Raw genomic sequence first — 24,336 nt, 5'->3', positions numbered from 1 at the left:
GCTGTCACGAACCAGCTACACATAATATATAGAAAATTAAGTTTACAATGTCTCCATATACCTCAAGTTGTGATATTTTTCCATATTGACTGGATACCTTGCATGCTTGAGCACCAAGATGCAAAAATAAAACACACAAGACTTCCTATAGTATGAAAAAATATTTAAGGAGTTGGTGTAAGCATAGTTTTCAAATCATCATATTGCCTAGGTCCTTATAAATAAAATAGCTATGCTTTGGTGGCAACTTCAAAAAGGTTCCATCAAAAAAGTATAAAAATAACAGTGTTTTTTCTGCATAAACAGTTCCTGAAATTTGAAGAAAGGTGAGGGCAATCTAGATTTCATCTCTACAGCAAACAATTCAAAGCTCTTGCAATACTTTTCTAATATCCAAATACTTCGAGAATTATTTATTTTAATTATCTCCTTCTGTTTTAATAAATAGTATTTTCCAACTCAGAATGCATTTCTGGAAGTAGTTCACACACTCAATATCTGTTTCAAGCTAGGTTTTAATCATATTGTATTAGCAAGGTATGAATTTTATGAAAGCAACCAAGTGACTGCATCAGATCTTACTGTGGATGTTAGCTAGAATACTTAAGAAGCAACTTTCTATGTAATAAGGCAGATGAAACCCCACACTAATCTGTAGCATGTTATCTGTAAGCTGCGTATAGGGATATCTTTGTTTATATTCTAAAAGCCTAAAGTTATACTACAAAGGCAAAGTGACAATTCCTTTTTTCATAGTTTGGCTTATTTCATGTGCTTTGAAACAGAAAAGCATGAAACATTTTGAAATCACACAAAGTAGTGTAATAAAAGTAAGTAATACAAATGAAATTTGTTACTTAATAAAATTTGGAAGGATTACGCTCCAATTTTACATTTCCAGCTTTCTAGTATGCTGGACACTTCAAGAACAGGGCCCTAGAACTAAAAACTTCCTTTATCTCTTTTTTTCATTTTCATATTTAACTCCAAGAGCACAAGAAAAATGCCCCATATGGCAGGGCACTGATGTCCCTGCAAATATTACCACTATGAAACAATGACATGCAGAACAGTCTCAATGAAGCAGTGGCTTTCAAATCAATAAGCAGTTGAAAAAAGCCAATACAGTCTTTAAAACAAACACTCAAAAAGGAAGACTGAAATCTACAATTTCTGAAAACTGAGAAGGCTTCATGGCTCTGCATTTGATGCTGTTTTCACCACTTTTAATCTAAATCAATACTCAGGTTTACATCACTTGTGAGAAGGAAAGATTTCATTCAGAGATTGTCCCTTTAATTATAGAAACTAAGATTTGAATCCAAAGCACTTTATTAGCTGAATTACATGATGAGAAACTCAGACTCATGATTACTTCTTCTCTCACTAGAAAATTAAAGCATGCTATGCACTCTGAGTGGGCAAGTACTGTCTGTCAAATAAAAGAAGAAATAATGTAAAAATGAGGACAAAATAGTCTTACAATAAGCAAAAAGTTGGATGTATCAGTATGAACAAGCTCACAGGATGCACAATCTGATGATGAAATATTTCCACCAAGTGTCTTGTGTATATGTAACACTATACCTAATAAATAATTGATCCAAGTGATGTTGACAATGAGAGGAAAATAAAAAAGGTGATAAATATTTGAGTAAGGTGCCATTCCAAGGTTTTTGTAAAATTCATAATTCTAATCAAAGGATATTATTGGATAGCAGTTCAATAAAACTGTAAGGTATTTCAGTGAAACCCTACCATTATCATCATGCACAATAAAATGTCCTGTGATGCAAACCCCTGAGAGCCATCAAGAAACCGAAACGCACCACTTATAATCAAATGCAAATTCTATATCCCCAAAATGCACCAATTCAAGAACATGTCAAATTCATGAAAACATTTTTAATATGTTGCATAAAGTATCAAAAAGATTGATTGAATTAACAGAGGTGAATGTCGCATTCAGTGAGTATTGGAAAAGATGTTTATCAAAAATTTATCAGGCAAAGTAAATCTAAGAAATGCTGGTAACAGATGGGAGCTGTCTCGGCAAAAACAAATATTGCTAGTTTGTCTGTTTTTCTAGGTGAGGTTAAAAATGTTCTGGGAGGAAAAAAAGCTTGATTTTTCTTACCTCTTCTTTCTCTGCACTTTGCAAGTCCCTCCATTCCTCGGTGACATGACCGAAGTCCACTGTGTTCATTGCAACTTTATATTCTCCAATGATATCATGTTTGGAGAAACGATCAAAGTCATAAACTGCCATCACTAAAGTTTTTCCACCCAGCTCAGAGTATGGCACCTGCAAAGACAAGGAAATGACAAACTCTGCATCTGAGACAATAAAGATTGGTCCACTACAATGCAAATCTATTTCTTTGGTTTATCAGCTGTCATCTCAGGTAAATTGAACTGCAGAGAAAATTATGAGGTGCATTTGTTTCAGAGTCACCAGATGCAGTATTTCTTGAGACAAGGCTCCGGCACTCAATAGAACAATGTGGCAGCTCACTCATCACTCCCAGGTTTTTCTCATTCTACTTCAAATCATTTTGTGGGTGATGAAACCGAAACAAGAAGCCAAATTACTTGCACTGAAGACACATGAACTTTTCACACAATGGTGTTTTCTCTTCAATAAATCACCTGTCATCACTCAGAGATGACTAGCTCCAAGACTCATGAAAAAACCAGAGCTGGCTTACTATATATGAAACAAAGTAATTAGACACTGGATATGTCTCTTACAGTACCAATACCTATTACTTACCAAGGCATATTTTTCAATACTACACCTCTCACATGTTATAGACACTAAGGTGCTTTTTAAGTCACAGTGTGTAACTAGAAATTGTGGTGGCAGAAGGCCAAGTTCTGACTAATTCTCCAGTTGTTCTCACGTGGTTCAGATAGATGCTGTGGTTTGGATGTTTACGAGTCACATTTTTAATATTAGGACGGAGACATGCAGTTCAGGTAAGCTGCACCAGAGTGGCTGTCTGAAAAGGTCTGATTTAGGAATTGTTTGGATTTGTATGAACACTCAGTCATTCTGAATATATCCTGTGAGTATAAATGGTTTCAATGGGATTCAGTAAATACTTCTTTATTAATTAGAAAATGAAAGCATGACATTACCGTTGGCCTTGTTAACCTCTATGTTCTTGTCTGCTTAAACCCTAGGACTGTTGTCTCTTGTTACTGTTCAGATTCCACTTGCTTACTAAAATACTTACTAATAAGTAGTAATTTTCTCTTTACGTAACATTTTATATAACATTTAAAATAAGTTTATCAAGTTGAGAGCCAGATCTAGCTTCTATTATCAAGTTGAATACTTTCAGTAGTACATGGTTGTGTACCTTAGTAAATACTACAGTGAAATCTATTTTTCATTCTCTTAATTATTTGTAGCTTCTAAAAAGGGAAAAGGTATGTGAAAGGAAAAATGTTAGTTTTATTTTTACACAGCTTGGAAAACAGGAGAAGAAAAATGTTCTAAAGTTTATTTCTCTGTTAGTTTACAATACCACTTAATGATTCTTGGTCACTTGGAATTCAAAGAATACATTCATCATTATTTACTTTTCTGTACTTGTCCTCAGTAAAGCTCATTTTAGCTACCTCCCTTTCTAAATGTTTCCTTAATTTATTACTTCTAATATAGCTTCAGTCTCCAGCTTTGCTCTGGACTATCAAGGATGGCCTCAGCTCTAATGAAGGGCTGCTCCCTCTCCCTGCTCCCTGCTCAGATATAATCGGTCTCTTGATTTAAAGCAAGTAAGAACTTGGTAAAAGGACATGCATACAGGAGTTTTTTTCTGGCACAGACATGTCATTCCTCTAGACATGAACCCTGTTCCCACTTTGGATCTGAGGAGGAACACCTCTTTCTACCAGGCTGGTGTAGTGCAGCTGGGATTTTTCGGTTCCTTTTGTCAATGCAGTGTGGGTATACAATTTAGACAGCTGCCATCTGACAAACACTTGCACCCTGGCACAGCACCATGGATGTCTGGGCAAAAGAAATGAAAAAGGGAGGGACTAAGGTTCAGGGCTCAAGATGCAATACAGCAGAAACACAAGTCAACTCATTTGCATTAGTTGCACTTTGGGAGGAAGGCAAGCAGCTGTGCCCTGCGAGAAGGCAACAGAACGGGCCTGGGCTGCCTGGTGGGCAGCACTGCCAGAGAGATGGGAAGGATGCCAACAGAAGCTGTGCACCGCCTGAAGTGGGTCACAGGAGCAAAGCTCTACACAAGTAAATGAGACACTGTCAACAGTTCCCACGGAAGTTGTTATTATAGTTGCAGCTCCAGTTAAATGGTCACTGGAGTCCTCAGAACAATGACAGTACCTGACATGCTCTGCTGGTTTTATCTCAAGTACAGACCACAGATCACAGGGGATGATCAGTACCATATTGAGATGCACCTAAGCACTCTGTCAGGTCTGGCATGGAAAACAAACTATTTTCTGGAGCATAAAATTTAAATATTGCAGATGTGACTTATAACAAGTGGACATTATAGCCCAGAAGTGGCTGATCTGATTTATAACTTTTGTCTTCATCTTAGATGACAGCATTATTTGTTCTTTGCTTTTGTGAGCTGAATGGGAATATGTAATTTGAAAACTCTATTTTCTTTTAAATACTCTCTAAGGAAAGCTCAAGAAAGAAATAACTCCCCACAAAAGATTACTTTTATGAACATCTTCAAGGAAAAATAAGCATATATATGCAGTAGTAGTTGTGGCCCACAGGGATATCTTTCTCATTGAATGATTTCATAGCCTGAGTCTTTCACTGTTCCTGTGTTCAATCTGTAGCTGTCATTATAAGATTGGGCACAAAGAGAAAGGCCTGAAGTAACAGCAGAGGAATGTATATAAGGAGAAGCCCTGTGAAACATGCTGTACATTATTCCTTTATTCTACTTAACTGGGGTTTAAATTCGGCCATAGTTTTAGAAAAACACTATTAATAGATACTACTGGAATGATGTAAATACTGCAGTATAAGGCTTACCTATATTTATTTAATTCCTATTTTATTAAACCTGAGAAAGGATTTCTTTTCATACATAAAGTACCATGGCAAAGAATTGCTATGACAAAATCTGGCAAGATTTATCTGCCATATTGTTCTTCACCAATTTACTACCCTCGAGTTTTAATATATATTCCAGGAAATGTTATCTTGAATTTCATAAATCAGATATTTAAAGAAAATGCTAGTCTAGTGAAATTTACATCAGATTTGTCAAAGTGTCACTGTTTTCTGAATTTCTTGTATGTTTTATCCAGCCATAAAATATGGATCAGATTGTCATCTATGAGGATAATCTAAGTGCCTAAAACCAAACTGTGCCTTTTAAACCTATCTGACCCTGTATTATATAGCAAGATTGAGTATCATGGCTTACTACAACATGAAAAATCATTTTGCTGCAATTATCAACTAACTAAGACATCTAAATTCATAGCCAAGCATGAGATACAAAGTAGTTAAATTAAGAAATATCAATAATTATAAAAAACTACCTTGAATGTGAATTGTTCATTGAAAACAGGGTTAAGGGTCTTTCTGTGGACTTTTGTCTCATATTTCTTCTTCTTATCAGGCAGCAGGAAGACTTTCACATAGGGATCCGATGTACCACCCATATCTAATGCAGGCAGCTCAGCTGCTTGAATAATCCCAACCAGAAGCTGAAAAGAGAGGAAAAAACAGCAGAATTAAATTTCAAATAGATATCTATAAAAATACCGTAACAGAGGAATGCATATGCAGACTCTATTTCTGGTCTAGGAGAAACTATACTTCCCTTGCTTCTCCCTGCCACCCCCCGCTCCCCTTTAAGGAAGGCAAATGAAGCAACACTATTGACTTTAGAAAACCAATTATGGCAGATGCAGACTGTACAAAGGCTGTTTTAAAGCAGAAAAGAGGTTTTCAAAGGGCAGCTGATTACAGCTAAATACAGACTTCATCCTTGTAAAGACTGCAATCAAATAACTTTCAATTGCTCTCTCCTCTTGTGCATTATTTTTCTATGCTGAGCACCATGAATAGAAATCACATTATTAAACAATCAAGAATGTCTAATTTTAACTACAAAATTTGTATTCTAAACCCCCAACACGTAACCTTCCCCCAACCAAACACAAAAGGTGATTAAAATCAAATGCAAATTCACAGCAGAGCTTTACTGAAAACAAATGAATCTTGCAGTCTTCCTTACATTTATGTTCTCTTGCTAAGTACATGAATGGAACCAGGCAGTAAACTAAGGGCAGAATTTTCAAAAAATATCTCATGAAAATGAACTTTTGGTAAGTAAATGCCAATAACAATTTGTAATCTCACTGCAAGACAAAAAATTGTATTTTTAAATCTCTTATACACTTCAAATATAAGACTGAAGCACAGATGGAACTTGTAAATGTCTTGACTGTTTTTTTGTGTTATAAATGAAGTCTTATGCTATGGTATGTCATGTTATGTCATGTAATCTAGAGACCCCTGACTGCATGAGGCCTCATCAGCATAATGCAGCTGAGAAAAAGAAAATACTTTTAGTCTTGTTTCATAGATACAAAACTAAAGGAAACATTGAAGTGTTTCTTCAAGGTTATTCTGAAGAGATTAGGAATTGGGAATGAACTCTGAGAAAATTTTCTTCTAAATCAGTGCTTCAATCACAATAAATTTACTTCTCTCATGGGTTTAAAATTGGAAACAGGAACTCTATCAACTGGAATATAGAACAATGTAGTTAATCTGTGAAAGAAACTTCTGGCTTCTAAGTGACTCCTCAAAGTTGGACAGTTTTAAATTCACAGTATGGATGGCCTGCATGCTTTCCCACTGATAGGACTCTTAAGTTCGATGAAACATTTTCCTTTTGCTGCATAAAATGCTTCTTTTGTGTCTCATTTTTATTCTAGATGCAAAACAGTTCACAAATACATGAATAGGTTCAGAATCTACACCAAGTTTTTCACATCAAAGAGTGAAAAACAAGTCTATGAGTTTTAGTTAACAGAGTGGAAAAGCGATTAAATTCCCCTTTACCATTCTCTCTCTAAAACTGAGGCACATTGCTCTGGAGAGTTCATTGGTCATCTTGTATTCTTAACCCTATACAATATATTAATAAAATTTTGGGACTGTAGTTCCATGCTATTGCATTATATTAAAATAACTGAATCCCCTCTCCTACTCTTTTGCATCATCTATCCTTTGACAAATTTTAGGTTGCTACATAGTTTAGAGCAGCAAAACAAAACAGAAATCCACAAGTCAGATAATTTATTATCTTAATTAAAGACAATACAGACTTACAGATTTGTGGCTCTTCTATCCTATTTTCCTTTGTAAAATATGGCTCATAAAATTAACATACCCTTTAATAAAATTCACACAGAAAATTTGTTTTCATAGTCTAAGAAAAATGAAATCCATTTTTCAGAACACATTTGCAGCTTTTCCTTTCCCCCTCATTAAATCTTCTGCTTCTGAAGGGTCTACACTTCATACTGATTTCAAGGAGGATCAGTGTGACTTATCACAAAGTCAGGCAATTTACTCTGGGAGTTGAGGAAAAGCTCCTTTAGCAACAATTTCTTGAAAGATTTCAGAACTCTTTTTAGCTCTTACATTGCAAAATAAAGACTGGTAGCCAGAAGATTGTTGAAAATACAGGCAAATACCATTTATTATGCAGGTCATAGCTGTGTATAAATACCTTCCTGCTAATAAAGAAAATTATCTTATTTTCTCTTATTGTCTTAGCCTTGCAACAAGTAAGAGTACCATGCTCTATGAATAGCATCAAATAAAGAATATTATCACAAGGACTTATGGAAGGCAGTTCAGGTGATGAATAGGAATTAATGGGGATTTACCTTCAGTAGTCACTGCTTTCCCTAAACAGAAAATAATTATGTGATTTTGATGGAAATTGTCAAAAAATTAAATGCAGGATATGTGTTCTCAAGTTTACTGAAATATACACAGTAGAAGTGAAGAACTCAGATGAATTGGTGTGCTTGAAAAATTAAGCATAGTGAATTTTAATGTGAGGCTGTGAATTGGTTTAATAGACAAAACTGATTCCTGGCAAAGAGGCCAGGGAGGGGAATAAAATACAAGCTAGTTCAGCTTGTGACCAGACTTGTTAAGTGGTCAATTCTAGGTCTACATATTCTGAAAACTTGGTAAGTATGCCAAAGTTTAGTCCTACCAGCTTCAGAGCAGAGTATTGAAGGAGTATCAGTCCTTAAATTCTTGTCCAACCTTCCTGGTTTTTTGGGGTACAGACCTTTTTATTTGAACTTTTATTTCAAACTAGAATTTTGGGAAGTGTACTTTCATGGAGAGCAACAGAACCCAATGCAGCTAGCTATTACAGCAAAGCACACACTTGATGAAGTGAGAGAAAGCAATCTTACCAACCTTCTAGAAGACCTAGTGAATCAACTTACCTTTAGGTCCCTCTATTTTTCATCCCATTTGTGTTTGCTTACGTTTTAAATAGTTAAAAGCTGAAGCTATATTATAGTGACTGCACACAAACTCCATAATTTATGTTGATTGACATTGGTTGGTGATGCTTTAAGTTATTAATAATCATTAGATAAAACTGGATATTCAGTTTTTGGTTAAAGGTGTAATATAAAGTGTAAGTGCATTCAATACCAATTTAGTAGTACCTATGTAATGAATTTTCTGTCTTATTTTCTCTCTTTTCTCCATGAAAGTAGTAAGAATTTTGGAAATATCTACTTTAACTAAATGTATTACTTCATTCTCCACTTGCACACACAGAAACAAAATATTATAGGTTGGTTGTTTCAAACCTGATTGTTCTGGAAGTCATAATCCAAAGAATACTGTATTTTCCCTAGCTTCTCAACTTCTTTGGCTTCTTCCTTCTCTTCCCCATCAGTCAGCCCAGTCTCAGCATCATCATCCTTAAGAGCCTAGAAAGAAGAAATGTAATATTCATAAATGAGGCAAACTGTCAAGTAGCAGTTTAAAATAGACACGATCCTCAAATCTATTTTAGAGCCATTAAAAGCAAGCAAAACAGCAGAAATTCAAATACGCAGTTTTCATAGATATATATATCTACTTTCTGAGTTGCTCAGTAAGATGTTATAAATCAGCAAGCAAGCAATGGAAGTAGGAAGAAAGCTCCTTGGACTATAACAAGCAAGGATTGTCATAAAACCTGCAAGTAGAAACAAAATATCATCTTGACATGAAAAAATAGTCCTTCTGGGCTGAGACTGGCTCTTCAAGAGGCACAAGGAGGCAAACATGCTATTAAATAAGCCAAGTCACGCATTCATTCAACTTAAGAATCTTGGCAATGTCAAACCTGGTCATACATGCTGTGCATTGTTTGCATTTGGCAACACATTTCTGTATGACTACTGTGATAAAGAGCATGTGCTGTGGATGAGTTCTTTCTACAATCATATGCCAAACATTTTTCATGTTTTTAGAATGAATATGGAAGCAAAGTTTCCACCATGCCATTAGCAAATGCATGTTCCTCCTTTTCCCTCCCTCCCGAGACGAATTTCCTTTTTATTCATTCTTGCAATAAAGCTTGGCTGAACCAAATTGATTGCAAGTTGATTTTAGTTTGCTTAGAAAGAAACACAAAAATAAAGAAATGCAGTACTGCCTGCAAGCTTTGTCAACTGCACATAATCTATTTTTTAAAGGACACATCAGTTATCTGAGATTTTATACATAATTAAAATACTAAATGATGTAATTATTTCTCCTGTACCAGAAAGCAGAAGTATTTTCGCTGTGCAAAAGGTAATTAATACAATTATTAAACCACATGAACCATAATTAACCATGTAGATCTTACTCTAGCAGATTCTTTCCTGGGCAAGAAATGAAAAATAGACAAAAGTGATGAGGCAAATAGTGAAAAATTGTGGAAAATGCGAAAGTAAAGTTGAGAGTGTGAAAATAAAGAATCAATACTGAGCATTCATCCAGAATTCTTTCCATGTTACAGTAAACAGAGTACTTGTCTGTAAGAGCCCTATCTGAAGGTTCTTTCTATATGAAGCTTCTGTTTGCACAGACAGACAAAGTGCCAGAATAAGATGCATTCTTTGCTGCAATGTAATTTTTCTGCAATTGTGGTTTTTTGTGTTGTAGGAGACATACAGCATTTTGTGACAATAGATTGCTGCTGGAGCTCTCTGAAAAGGTAGCAAGGCTAGAGAGTAGCTATATACACAGCTGACAGCGGTTAGGGAAAGAAGAAACATGAAAGCATTAACATTCTCACTCAGCCTTGAATACAGCGAGGGCCACGCAACAGTTGTGTGGGTTTGGAAAGAAGGAAGATTCATCTCTGAAGTAGAAAATGTTCTCCAGAAGCCAGATCTAAATAAAAAAAGGTCAGACGCAAAACTGCATGATACTAAGCAATTATTTCTCTGCTTTTGAAATTAGCTAAAAATTCTGTTGGCATAGCTCAAATGAAAACAATCCAACAGCTTTGATTTTTGCAAGCTGAGGAGCTGGGTCTTGTAAAAATCTGAATGTTAGTGAACGATGGACTCTCTAGTAGAAACATAAATTACATTGTACCTGGATGAGATTGGGGGGAAAGGTCAGTGATAGACAGAATCACCTGTGAGACTGGAAGAATAGTATTTTTTAAACTAACCATTTCTATTTGGAAGGGCTGAACTGTCTGAAATGAAATTTGGTTTGAAACATGATATCACTGAGCTCTTAGTAAGTTCCCTGACTGTAGCACAACATTTTTGTTGGTACAACAACAACTGTAACACTTGAAAACCGATAGGCTCTCTGGCAGACTATACATGGGATTTTCAGGATATGGAGTGATATGATTATGTCAAACACTCTTGCTTTTGATAATAAAAAAAAGCTTAATGTTTTGTGGTCATAAAAAAAGATGTGACTCAATCTACCTGAAGCAACCAGTTTTATCTGAGCCTGGAAACAACAGGAAGTCAGAGTGGGATGTTAACTCCAAGATCCACTGCTCTGAATCATCCCAGTATGGTCCTAAAAGAGGACTCCATGATAAAAGTGTGATATACAGCTCCAGTATATTATTGTTTCTGGGACAAGTACTGGACTTTATGCTTTTCCATCTACTTTTGACCTAGATTTTTTTGAGAGGAAATATTCTATGGCCATTCCCCAGGGAGAAAAGTGAGAAGGCAAAAAGAACATGATATGCTAAGTTCCAAGTCAGAGGAATTGTAGTCCATCAAGGCAATAGTTATATATCCATACTTTCTCTGGGAAAACTGCATTCTCATCTGCAAAGCTGTTCAGTCCAGATGACAGAGCTGTTGGGTAGCTTAATGTGAAAAAATTCTTACTGTGATCACAGAAAATATAATGGGAAGTTAACATCTCTCGTGCAAGGGAGTTTTGAAGTGCAGGCAGGAAACACTGTAGGGTTAAGAAACTCGTCTCCACAGGTTATGAGAAGCCTACTGGAAAGGTGAAAGCTATTTCCATGAGAGATGGAAACATTGTACATTACTGACATCAGCTGAGGAGCTACATGATTCTTCTTGACCTTGATTCAGAAACACTAAATCACTAAAAAAAAACCACTGAGAAAGAAATAGTGTTTGGATATGGACAAGTTTGTGGCACTGGGGGGAAGAAAAAAAAGACAAATTATTATTTCTACAGCAGCTTGTAAATAATAGATTTTACTGTTAAGAGAGGATTTTCCTTTCAAACTAGAGGCTAATGCTTCAGGAAGAATCTGAATCAAAAGAAGCACCGAAATTTCTCATGTTTGATTTAGCTGCTGAATTCCAAAGAGGAAGAAGAATTGGTTGGTTCATAGTACTTGAAACACCCCACAGGGATTTTGATTTTTTATTGAGATTCTCTGAAAGATCAGTATGTAATGCAATACTACTACAACCCTTAATTTATAGTATACTGCATCACACTGTATTGAATCTTACTGTTGCATTGCTACAATCAATTAAAATAAGCATCTATATTTTATTTGTTTTATTAAAAAATTAAACATTTTTAATTATAAGCAAGTTTTTTTCATCAAGCCTTTGCAAGTGTAACCAGAAAGATTGGATTTGGATGCAGAGGAATGTAAGCCCTGCCTTCTCTAGAATTTTCTTTAACTTGATGACATTTAAAATGTTTTTTTTCTCTGAAATATGCAACATGGAAATGCAAAATTGCATTGTGATGGAGACTGAAATTAACTTTTCTAATTTGAGATGACCATGAATTGTACTCAAACAGTTTATTTATTTCTGCATTATATATACAGAGACACACAACAGTAAAATATTACGTCCTCTCAAATGTGTATAAATATCTGAAAAATAGGCTTATATGTAAGCAGGTGTAGGAATGTACCAAGAAAGTGTTAATCCAGTACAAACATTTCAAGGTGATACATCTGTGTCTACTGAAATCAGAACTACTACTCTGCAGTGGTTCTTACAACAAAAAGAGCTAAATTACAGCAATTTGAGATCCACTGTTCAATCTGCTGGTTGCATCTTCACTTCCATAATGTTATTTTGAGTGGTTTTGCAGGCTTCTCTTTTCTCCTGAGTTGTTAATGTCTGATTTCCAATTCTTTTGAAACTCCACACCCTGTAGTGGGTTTTTATACCTCTTGGGTTTTTTCTCCCTCTCATTCCCCTAGCTGACAAAAGCCTCTCTCCAGTTACACTGCATCCTGACATTGCAAACACCCCTTGCTTTTAGCTCAGCTCCATCAAAAGCACCTTGTCACTAGGCTTGCCCCACTACTATCAACCATGAACCACAAAAGAAATTCTGGGGCTTTAAACAAATTTACTTTAATCCCTCCCCAAACTATGTGTAGAAAATGACAAGAGTCTGCAAGGGCTGTTGCTCTGCTGACTGCCTTCAGATTCCAGGTGTGCAGAAGCTTCAGGACAGCAAAGTGGTAGGAGACTCATGTAACAAAGCTGCTGGTGGAGCAAGTGTACTTGCTTGCCTGTGTACTGAGAGGCAGAGGCCACAATCATGACTGAGTCTTGTTAATGACTAGTTTATGTTGCAAACCATTTAAAATGCAAAGTGTCTTTCATTTTTGTACATAAAGAAATGCTTTCATTAACAGAATTTTTAGGGTTCCTTCTGCTTATGGGATGGCCTACAGTCTCACTTTTAAGGACACAGTTACCATTAAGCAAGAAGGAGGGAAGCAAAACAAAACACTGACTGAAGCCTGTAAGTTTGTTTGCTGCATGGTGCATGCTGCTGTACTGATTTCCATCTCCACCTGCCCCTCCATCATTTCTTTTGGAGTGGTGAAGGGAATATTGTTTTAATGTTTGAATGATGCCCAGTCCTCAGGCTTCTGCAATGCATGGTGAGCTGGAAAAAGAAAACAGTAAGATTTTGTAGCAAGAATGTTCTGTGCCATGTCCAACAATGAATTTATTGGAAAGGCAATTTTTCCTCCACAACTAGAAATGACTGTTTTTCCACTAATGGTGGTACACATCTCATAATTATCTTTCCCATTCAAGAACACTGTAATTCTGATCTGGCCAATTTTTAACCCAAGGGAAAACAAAAGCCTTTAAAAGTTCCCATCTGGTTCCCTATCACAAAGCAGACAAGCCTGCAATTGTAACATGCTCTCTATCACAGTCCCTCAGAAGGAAAGGCAATGTTTCATTCATTAAGCATCTGCTTTCTCTCCATGAATTAATTTAAAGAGCATGTTGCGCCTGGGTTTCCAGTGGCTAGACCAGGCTTTGGTCATTGTGAAATCTACTTTGCCATAACTGCTGTAAGAATGTTGGCCTCACATGCCAACAGTGGGCCACACTGATGCACACAATGAGAAAAACCCTGCTGGGTTCAGCATGCAATGCCTGGACTTGCTTGATTACTCCCTTGCTTCTTATCCAGTTTTTAAATGGTCTTTGTTGGATTATTCAAAAGGTTTTCTTTCTTTAGGAGTTCTATGACATGAGGTCATCACATTCAGCTTAAGTGTTTCCTGAATTGTTTGGGTACTAAAACACCAACTTAATCTGGTGCAACCAGAAAGAAAAATACAGAAAATGCTGCAGGTATTCAGTGTAAAATATGAATACATTCATTTGAGTTGGACCTGTTAAGCTCACAAATCAATCTGTTTTTGATATTTTATAAAACCTATAGCTAGTGTTTATAGGCTGAAAAAAGATGGAGCTGATCTCAGACCTGGGAGCCTATTTTGGAAGTTCATCCCATGGGTCAGGTTCTGCTTTGAAAGCGGGGCCCATGAGTGTGAACTAAAAGTAGCAGGCACTCCTGCAAGCATGCACGCTGCTGCGCTCTGCCCCACCTGCCATATGGCAGGCAGCACTCGCCTGCACTGAGCAGCAGGCTGTGAGTGGGAGGCAGCTTCAGGCTGCTTGGCCAGTGCATGCTGCTCCATCAATTGTTCTTCATCCTCCCCAAATGAATGGCAGTGGGCCAGATGGAAGCATGCTTTGGGACAGAGCTGGCTCCTTGACCTGGGAGGATCACTCAGTGTATTACATTTATTTGTGTCTGGAAAATCTGTCATACTATATAATTAGGACTATGTGTATTTGATACTGAAAATTAACCTAAATATACCCAGACATGATTTACTGAGTGCCACTTTGATTATGGACTTTGATTATTGGCACAGACCTGTTCTACTGGCTTAGTTCCATAAAAAGAGATTAAGTTAATCGTCTAAGCATCTTCTAAAAGGACTTTATGAAGTACCTGATAATCTCATATTTGAAGGCTGTCTGCTATTCATATTTACTATTTATCAATTTGTAAAGAGTAAATAACCTTTATTTTATTTTTTTAAAAACATACACCTCATTAATATGAACTGCTGTTCTTGTAGATTATGCATACCCACTAATTTCAGACATAGTGTAGGAGTCTAGCTCTCTGTACAGTCTGTGGATATAGGTAAATGTCTTGAGAGTCTGATTCAAGTAATTTAATTTAAGGATTAATTGCATACTTCCTAAATGCCACTCATTAGGAACTTGCAGAATCTGGTCTTGAATAAAGAACTCAAATTTGGTCTGTTAATCAAGAAAATGCAAAAAACATCCTTGAAAATTTAAGCTTCCACTGGTAAGACCTTCAATATAGAAAACACAACATGTAAAAGAATTAGTAGTATATGCATCTTCATGTCCCCCTAACAGTACAGTAGGTTACAATAGAAGTAACAAATTACTTTACAGAAAAACATAGCTTAACAAAGGAGGAAAACAAACTCAGGAAGCATGCAAAGCAGGGTCCTATCTTTTTTTGGGAGTGACTGAGAGGAAGAGACAGGAATGCAAATAAGTCCAGTCGTGTGTCTCACAGCTATTGCTTCCATATTTTCAGGCTTCTGAAGTCTAATATAAATCTAAATTTCAAAAGAGTTTTACAGAAAGCCTATTTGCAGAACACAAACACACATCTGTAACATTTTATCTTCATAAACATGTTATTCACATTTTTCAGGAAGTTTTATGCACACTGCACAGTTGTCTTTAAGGCAGGTGAAAAAGCAGGACAACTGGTCAATGATGAGACTGAATGAATGTACAAGCAGGACTCAGTCAATCCATTTTGACTGCCACAGTAAACTCACTGGGCTTGTTTTCTATGAAGACTCATCCCCAGTGTTTCTGACTAATCCTCTCCACTGTAGTGGCTCTGCAGCACATCATCTTTCTGAGTGTCTCAATGCATTTTTGGATAAGCCATGGCGAGCATTCACACCACCATGGGCAGAAGATGACAACAAATGGGAACTGGCATGCTAACATCGAGATAGGTAGCATTGTGGAATAAACACCTCACTGTTCTCTAGGTATTCAACTGGGAAAATAAACAAGCATGTAACCAAATATTGCAGAAGAAAAGACCACTGCCAGCAACAGAGCTCCTGTCCCTCAGAAAGATCCTCTTGGATTTTTTTCTGGTAATAAAGGCTTAAGTTGCTTCAAATGAAATCCAGGCTCTCTAGATGTCAGTGTGGATTATCCTGACTTCATTTGGACTATTGTCTTCATGCTGCCAGGTCAAAACATTCTACTTTGGAATATTTCAGGGCACCTAACACTAAAAATCTTGTTCCTTCATTATTTTGTCTATATGAAAGTAAGGGTGTTGGATGATCAACAGCTAGAATCATAAGGTGAATCACTCTAAGAAAACCACCGTGTGTTGAAGTTCGGCTAGGTGCAATTGCAGCTCTCACTGTCATGTCACTTTATAACACCTGCTATTCAGAGAGGAACATTAATCAGAATATTCTGATTAAGTTAGTACATAATCGCAATGTACAAGGAAGACCTACGTAAAGGAAAAACAAATGTACAGAGAAGTCAAGTGGCTGACTGAAGGACACAGTAGGTCAGAAGCAGAGCCAAGAATATACTACCCATATACTCCAGGCTCTAGTACATACATCCAATACCAAATCTCCTCTTTCATCTAACACACACATTGTAAGCAGAAAATTCTTTACTAGTTACAGTGTTTTAGCCTGATGAAATTATTAAATCTCCTTTTCTACAAATGCTTTGTGACCTCATAAAATGTTCAGACCACAACAATTATTCTCCAAGTAACAGGGCTAAATCTTAGTAAGGTCTCAGTGGTGCTGTTCATGAATGATTACATTTATTCCTTTTCTTAGCCCAAGGCTGAGCTTAATCAAGAATTTTGCTGAACCAAAGCATTAAATCCAGACATAATAAATCTGAAGCTATTACACATCTCTGAAACAGTCTTCAGGGCCTTTTTTTTTGCCCCCTCAAAGAAAAAAAGTAGTGGGAGCCAACCAGGGGCATTAACAGAGATTGAAAGTTAGGAAGATGAAAACCATGATGGGAAAATATCACAAAAACACTAATGCCAGTTGTCACTAGGTTGCACCAACAGAAATCTGTACTAAGACCACTTAAACTTTGGTATGGAACACTAAGAATTTAATGACTGAGCACTGTACTGAGATGATGTATGAGCTCACAGCAAGTTTCATGATGTAGCAGTCAATTTAGCAACACTTAGAAAGTAAGACATTAAAAATACACATTTTTTCTGTCTACTTTTGATATAGTGACATTTGTACAAAAAGGAAATATAATTAGCAAGTTATTTTTATGTGCCCATCAATTTTAAACTTGAGCTTTCTGGTACAGTTTGACTTAATATTTTAACTTAATATTTTAACAGAAAGAATGACAACCTCTTTTCTTCTGCCCTCCTCCAGCTTCACCCAAATATATATCCAACCAAAAAATACCCAATCAATTTAGTTCAGCCTCTTGATGTGTATATCAAAGCTACTACATGTCCATCTCTGCTAAGGAGACAGAGCTGTCAGGAGACTATGCATGAGAGCTTAAGTCTAGGTGCGTCCAAATAGCAAAATAAACCTACCGCAAGTGACAATCCAGAACAGTCATGAGACACAACATTGACAAGGAGGACATAGGAGGAAGAAATAAAAATTAAAACATCCACACAAAAACATTAGTAGAAAACATGGAGAAATGACCTTTTTTACATGTGTACATTCATTAACAATTCTGCCTTCCCTAGAAGGAATCTAATCCTCCCAGTGGCCTTTGGTAGAGCTGTATACTCAACTTGAAAAAGTAAGCCTTGTCTGCAATGGAAATGGGTGTCAAGACTGAAAACCTAACCTTATTTTCAACTCATCTCCCATTCTACTTCAGCTACATATTTTGATAATCTTCATATAAATACAATTTCTCTTTTGAATTGTGTTTAGGGAAGTGGATATTTTGAAGCACAAATATCCTAAAAGAGAGAAAAAATTTATCCCCCTTTCTGTAATATTTAGCTATCAATGTGTGACTTTTGAGCTGACTGTGACTCTATTTCAAAATCTTCAACTATGCCAAGTTGCATGGCTCTATAATGATTTAGCATGGATAGGCATAAATAAAAGTAGCTTAGAAGTTCTCCTCCTCCTCAAAAAAAAAAAAAAAAAAAAAAAAAAAAAAAAAAAATTGAGACTAAGATAAAATTTTAAAAATTTTATTTCCAGGAGCTCTTTACACAAATTGCACTGTAGCACTGTCTTCCAACTTCATATGCCTAGGGAACCAGGATCCTGCAAGATGCCATGCGACTAGCAACTGCTATTATCACTTTTAGCTGAAGGCAGAAGTAATTACCACTTACAGGTTCAGGCCTAACAATGACTGAAGCAGGTTTTTCAGTTTTTGACAACATGAGTACTATATGTTGCCCTTTATAATGGCATTAGATTTACATCTTACTCTTCAAGTACTTTTTTAACAATTTGCTTCTCTGAAGCGCTAAAAGGCATTCTTATTATTCCCCTTTATGTTTTATGCCAGAGCCTCTAAAATGTTTCAATTCTCTTAACTGAGGTACGCTACATTTAGCATTGCCTTGAGTTCAGCTAGGTATATTAAAACCTACACTGGTAAGTCAAGATTAACTGTTAGAATAAAAATTGTATCATACAGAAAAAAATGACAGCCAAAATGTTGCATTAGGAATCAAGTTGGCAAAAGCTACTGAATGCCAAGGACTTAAAATCTGTACACTGTCAGACTGCTAGCAATGAATTTAAGGTGCTAATTTAAGAACCTTTCAGCCTGGGTTTGAAATCCCAGACAGTGAGGAGAGGTAGCTGGAGAGTGGTGATCTACTTATTAAAGGTCTGACATTTAAATCAACTGTGAATCTACCCTCCTTAGGTTTAACTGGGCAAAACAAAACATGATAGTTAAATCCCAAAATATCTAGGCAAATGTAGGTTTTAATGATGATACTAAGTATTTTGAATGGAATCATCTTAAAATACCTATCTGTGCAACATTTCAAAGTTTTAGTTCTTTTTGTAGACAAAAGATGCAGGATTTAGTTTTTTATCAAATTTTCCTATTAAAAAGACACAAATGGAGGTCAATATTAATAAAATAACGTAGTTTTGCATTTCAAATACTTGTTTTCTAAGAATCCATGGTCATTTATCCAGGTCCTAATGAATATAATTAAAAACACTTAATAATACATTGTAAATACAACAAAGGCCTTACATAATATGGAACAAATTCCACATAAATATCAATAAAAAAATTGCACATTATTTATCCTATGACAAAGTATTAGTTTTGTTATCATTAGCAGGACATAACAAAGTTCTCCAGAAATTTTTCCATCAGCATAATCAAAGCAGTTCTTCCAAATTATTCTGTGTTCAATGGGAGAGCTAGTTTACTGTAGCCTAGGATATGCCAACAAGTGATGACCTGATTTTCCATACATTGAAGGGGAATTATCTCACAATTTCTTAATATTAATACCTCAGAAAAAAGTCTATAAATCAAATACAGGGATGAATGCTAAATCAAAGTGCTTTAAGAGAAGGAGTTTGCTTCACATTCATCATACGGAGAAAAAAACAGCAGCATAATATCCTCTTCAAGGGAGAACTCAAAATTTCTGCTATGATGTTTCTTGAGCTCATTCTCACTAATCTGTCTAACCTTGGAATACTTCCATCTACATTAGTGATTTTGTATACTGAGGATGTTTTTCTCAGGTGTGAATTTGTCTTGTGTTGGTGCCACACACTCCAGTACACCAGTGTGGCACACACTTTATCTCCAGGAGGAACCAAAGTTGAAATTGTGCACTAGTGCAGTATCTAAAGCACTCCACTTGCAATGGGGATGTAAGGGTCCTCCAGCATTTGCTCTTTGTCCTCTTGTCTCTTTGTCTCTCTTGTCACTGAAACTGGAAATAGCTTGGATAGCTCTACACTTAACCATTATTTCCCCCCCTTCTTTGTGCTCCTTTCTGACTCCTCTCATGTGATCTATGGCAGCTGTCATCAGATTTGTAAGGCTTCCTCACCCTCACCTCACTTCCTGATGGAGTGCTCTTGCTCTTCCCCTTCTACATTCTATGTGTCTGGAAAAGCATGCTGACCTGTTCCAGGACTCTTAAGATTGGCTGATGAGCCAATCACTGATGGCTGTTCTGTCACTGAGCAGTGGCATTTCACCACTTGTTCTGGACTGGGCCATGTGTCTCTTTAGCTACTGTGCCTTAAGATTCTCTTTTTGGATCTTGTCCTTGACCAGCTGGCCCTAGTTCTTGGGTTCCCAGCTCTGACTTGTATTTCTGATCAACCTGCCTTCAGCTCAGCTTTCTTCCATGCTAGATCCCAACTTCTGGAATAATCTCCTTAATGCTTTTATTTTCTCTTTTTGACTGGGTAATTGCTCCTGTGCTGCTCTAGCTCAACTTCCCCAAAAGTTTTGGGAACACAGACTTGACTGTGCAATATCTTTAAAGTTATTTGCTTCTACTTATGAGGGTTTGCAAAGCAATTCTCTAAATTTCTTTAGTCCTTCCTTTTTGAAAAATCTAGCCTTTTGTCTTCTTAGCTTAGGAAATCTCCGAGTTTTGAGGAAAAATAGATACTTCATGTTTATTTCCTCATTCTGCTGCTTATTCCAAACAGTTTGCTCCAGGAAGAGCAGTATAAAATCCCATTAATAAAAAGCTTTGTTTTTTATCAGGAAGGTATTATTGGAGTCTTTGGCCCTTAGTATTAAGCCCTGCAACCTCTGCTTCTCTTCCACCAAGTAGATCTGAAAGACAAGCTTTTCTGTCCTTATGAAAATTATGCTCCTCTCAAAGGGCATTATATTAATCTTCTCCAAGTTACTCAGTTGACTTGCAGCTCCAAGTACAGCCTGTTATGTTTAGTCTTCTCTCTAGAACAGAATGAATTCTCCAAACATCACTGAATTGAATGTCCCTGTGGTTTTCCTTTTTCATTATTTCCCCTTGCTTCTGACTCTCATTTTTTCCTCTATTCTATTGTTTCTTTCTCAGGTGAACTTATGTGTAAAAAGAAATTTAGAGTTCACAACTACTTTTCTTTATCATATAATCTCAGAATACTGCTAGTAAGATATATAAAGATACATAAACACTGGTCTTGAAAAAAAGTACACACACAGCTACTCCATTTTTGAAGAAAGCAGGATACTCTTGATAAATTCGCCCCTTAAGGATGAGTCCCTATATGCCTGCTCATGTGTTTTTAGCAGAGCAGGGAAATTGGCTGGCTGCTTCATCAGTGATGCCACGCCCAGGTTCATCCCTTGTGATACCACTGAGAAGATGCTGTCAATCAGTCCACTCTTCACAGAGCCACTACTGAGACAACAAGCACAGCTTTTTCTAGACACATCAAACAGAAACCTTCAAATGCAACCCAAAAGTTCAAGAAACGGAGAGGTACTTTACCTGGTCTTTCATGCTTTTCCCTAAATCTTTAACATCTTTCATGTTAATAGCATTCTTCCCTCCCTTCTCCTTTCCCTTCTTCTTGTTCTTCTTTTTGAACAAGCATTTCTTACAGAGACAAAAGCAGCAGGTGAGGATTAATAGGACTGCAACTATGGCTATGGCTATTAAGGCCCAAGGTGGCACTGGAAGAGAAAAAGACACACAACAAAAATATGGTAAACTGTTAGTAGGGTTAAAATTAGAAACAAGTGCATTTCTCTCACAGCTAAGCCTTTTTCAATGAAAATGCCTTGCAGAAATACCTAAGATCCTTTCTAAAATATCCTGTCATTATTTATATATTCCTCCCAACTGAGAATTTGCCCATACAAAGCAAATTTAACACATCTATCTATATACAAGCCTGGTGACACATATCAAGCTCACCTGCAGCTATTTTGATTCATCCACCATCTGAAAAGAGTATATCCAAAATATTTACACTCTGCAATCTGTAAAATGCTCGGCACATTTAAGCAATTACTTGTTTCTTTCTTTTATCATCTCCCCAACCCACCTGGCATTGTGGCTGAATCGGGTGGAACTGACTGGAAATTTCCCTTTTCTGGAATGGCGTCTGATCCAAGCAGTCAGTTCTAATGAACAGCCCTTTTCCTCTGCCCACTGCTGCACTTGACAGATTTGCAGATTCCTCGCAATAGCTGCAGGTCAAGGTCACCAGTGAAGACTGACCAAGGACAGAGGGCTGTCCAATCCATGAGCATTTGCCCTGTCTGGCATCATGCCCTTAACACTAGCAAAGTTTCAGCACACAGCTGTATTCTCACCTATACTCTCCTATAAACAAAAGATTGTGTTACATTTTTTCATTAAGTTCAGGCTGCAGGACATGGCTGAAGCATGAATAAATAAGAGAACACTTACTAGCACAAAATATTCTTGTTAAAGATCAGAATTTTTGGAAAAAAGCAATTAAGATGACACTTAAACACAAGTACTCCAGAAGGCAATTATCTTCACCCAAATCAGCTTTAATGACTACTGATTCCCACATTTATGCAGAACACCTGACAAAATTTTTAATCTTGCAAACTGTCATTTTCTAAAAATCTTGAAATGCACTCAGTTGGTCTGCAAGATACTCAGTACATTACCTAAAGGTCTCTAATATGATACAGAGCTACAGAGCAAAGCCAAAAAGTGAATCAAATTTGACATGTTGACATCAGTGAATCACAAAAGGGAATGGACAGTATAAACAGAGAAAATTAATTGCCTAAAGGAGCTAAGAGGAGTGAAAAGCCTAGTGACCAGAACTTCCACTACAAATTACCAATTCAGGAAGATCACAGAGCATCTACACCTTCTTTACTCTATATTTAATGAACTTCTTTTCTAACTTTTATTCAAAGAATCCTAATGACAGATAAAAATGTAGGAGAATAGTTAAATATTTCTGTAGTATTTTTGAGCCTCCAATTGTTCATTAAATGCATCTGCTATAAAAGGAAAGCTGTACCATATGTAGAACAAATGAGAACTGATTACTAAACAAATCAATGCTAAGACACAAATGGTGAACAGATTAACAGCTGTTTATGGAATGTATTTTATGAAGTCAGCAGCAGCAATTCTGCCGTTAAAGTTGCATTAGAGCTGCACTTATCACAACTTAAAACCTGTATTTCACGCATTAATATGTATTTTTGTCTTCCAGTCTGGTGTAGTACCATTTAGTAGCACAACTGACTCTTTTACATTTTTTTCACTCAGCACTCAGAAATGTAAACCTTCATCTTTCACAAGAACTATGTGCTCTACTCAAATTCTAAACTTCGCATGTACTTAGTCTGAAACAGCATTTACATAACACTGTATCTAAGAAAATCCACAGGAATTATGACAAAAGGAAATTAATTATGTGCTCAAATTTATAAGCTTTTTGTTTCACTGATTTGTCAGCAGTGCCTGAAGCATGAATATGGGAAGAAGCAACAATATGGCAGCAGGATGCCACTCAGTGAGGTAAGAGAAGAGGAACACATCAAGTGCAGGTAAACTGTAAGAATCAATGGGTTGAGGAGACCAGAAACGTAGGCATTAATAGGACAAACACATATGCATCCTGCAGATGAAAAAGCTTGTGTAGGTAATGAATTCTAGTGCCTTTGTGCTGAAAGTGTTGTATCAGGTGGTATTCTGGCACTGCTGCCTTGGTTCTCTGAAGCACAAACAATGTAGGGTACCTTGGGGAACATTTCAAACACTTGCAGATACCTCAGCTTCTTTTTTACAATGTGTTGTCTGCTCTCATCTGTTTCTAATTTAATTTCAATTTTAATTTCAATAGCTCTCATGATGCAATTAAATGATCATTGAGTTAATATTTGGGACACCTAGAGTTGAGCAGAATTCCTTACTTATCTCTTCAGAAAAAATATGCTTCCTTTTTTTATTAAATAAAGCATAAGCACTAAAGTAAAAAAATTGAGGCAGTACAAAATTTGGACATTTACAAAACCACTGCAAAATTCAAAATCAAAAAGGAATAGATTATTTTTACCAAGAGAAGTGTACTATCTCTGTCAAAGAAATGGCTCATTTGAACATTGTTATCAACAGAGACTGCCCAGTCAATGGATGTAAATAATAGATTTAAGACAGGTTTAAGACAATAGATTTAAAACAGGATACAGTTATCACTGGCTTTGAAGAGATGTTTGTTTTCTTTCAAAAGCATGATACAAATATTTTAAAATGTTAATAATTTTACATTTTACATAACATTGACAAAGTTTTCCAGAATTACTAAAGACTTTGAGTTTTTTCTACTTGTGCTCCCCAATTTATGATGCTGCCAGAGGAGCCTTAAATTTGGAAAAAGATAAGGGTTCAAAAGCTACTTTTCTATAAAGTCATCTCCAGGTGGACAGACTGAAGTCACTAGTTAATTTGGAAGACTCAAA

The 24,336-nt window shown here is 36.4% G+C and overlaps 1 protein-coding gene across 5 annotated transcripts in view; it reads right to left on the bottom strand.

Moving 5' to 3' along the window:
* SYT1 (synaptotagmin 1) overlaps positions 1 to 24,336 on the bottom strand; it is a 328,199-nt gene that overhangs the window by 64,944 nt on the left and 238,919 nt on the right. For 4 of the 5 annotated variants that reach the window (XM_021528115.4, XM_021528114.4, XM_021528113.4 and 1 more), the window contains 4 exons: positions 21,368 to 21,552; positions 8,869 to 8,991; positions 5,548 to 5,715; positions 2,138 to 2,305 (listed from right to left, as the gene is read on the bottom strand). In XM_021528115.4, coding sequence (XP_021383790.1) covers positions 2,138 to 2,305; positions 5,548 to 5,715; positions 8,869 to 8,991; positions 21,368 to 21,552 — 644 coding nt within the window. The remainder of the gene's footprint in view (positions 1 to 2,137; positions 2,306 to 5,547; positions 5,716 to 8,868; positions 8,992 to 21,367; positions 21,553 to 24,336) is intronic. The other variant, XM_021528116.4, reaches the window with a different exon arrangement.

This window comes from Lonchura striata, chromosome 1A (genome assembly GCF_050655825.1).
Source record: "Lonchura striata isolate lonStrDom1 chromosome 1A, ASM5065582v1, whole genome shotgun sequence".
Lineage (NCBI taxonomy): Eukaryota > Metazoa > Chordata > Aves > Passeriformes > Estrildidae > Lonchura > Lonchura striata.
Note: the sequence above shows the minus strand (reverse complement) of the source record. Positions and strands in the feature narration are given on the sequence as shown.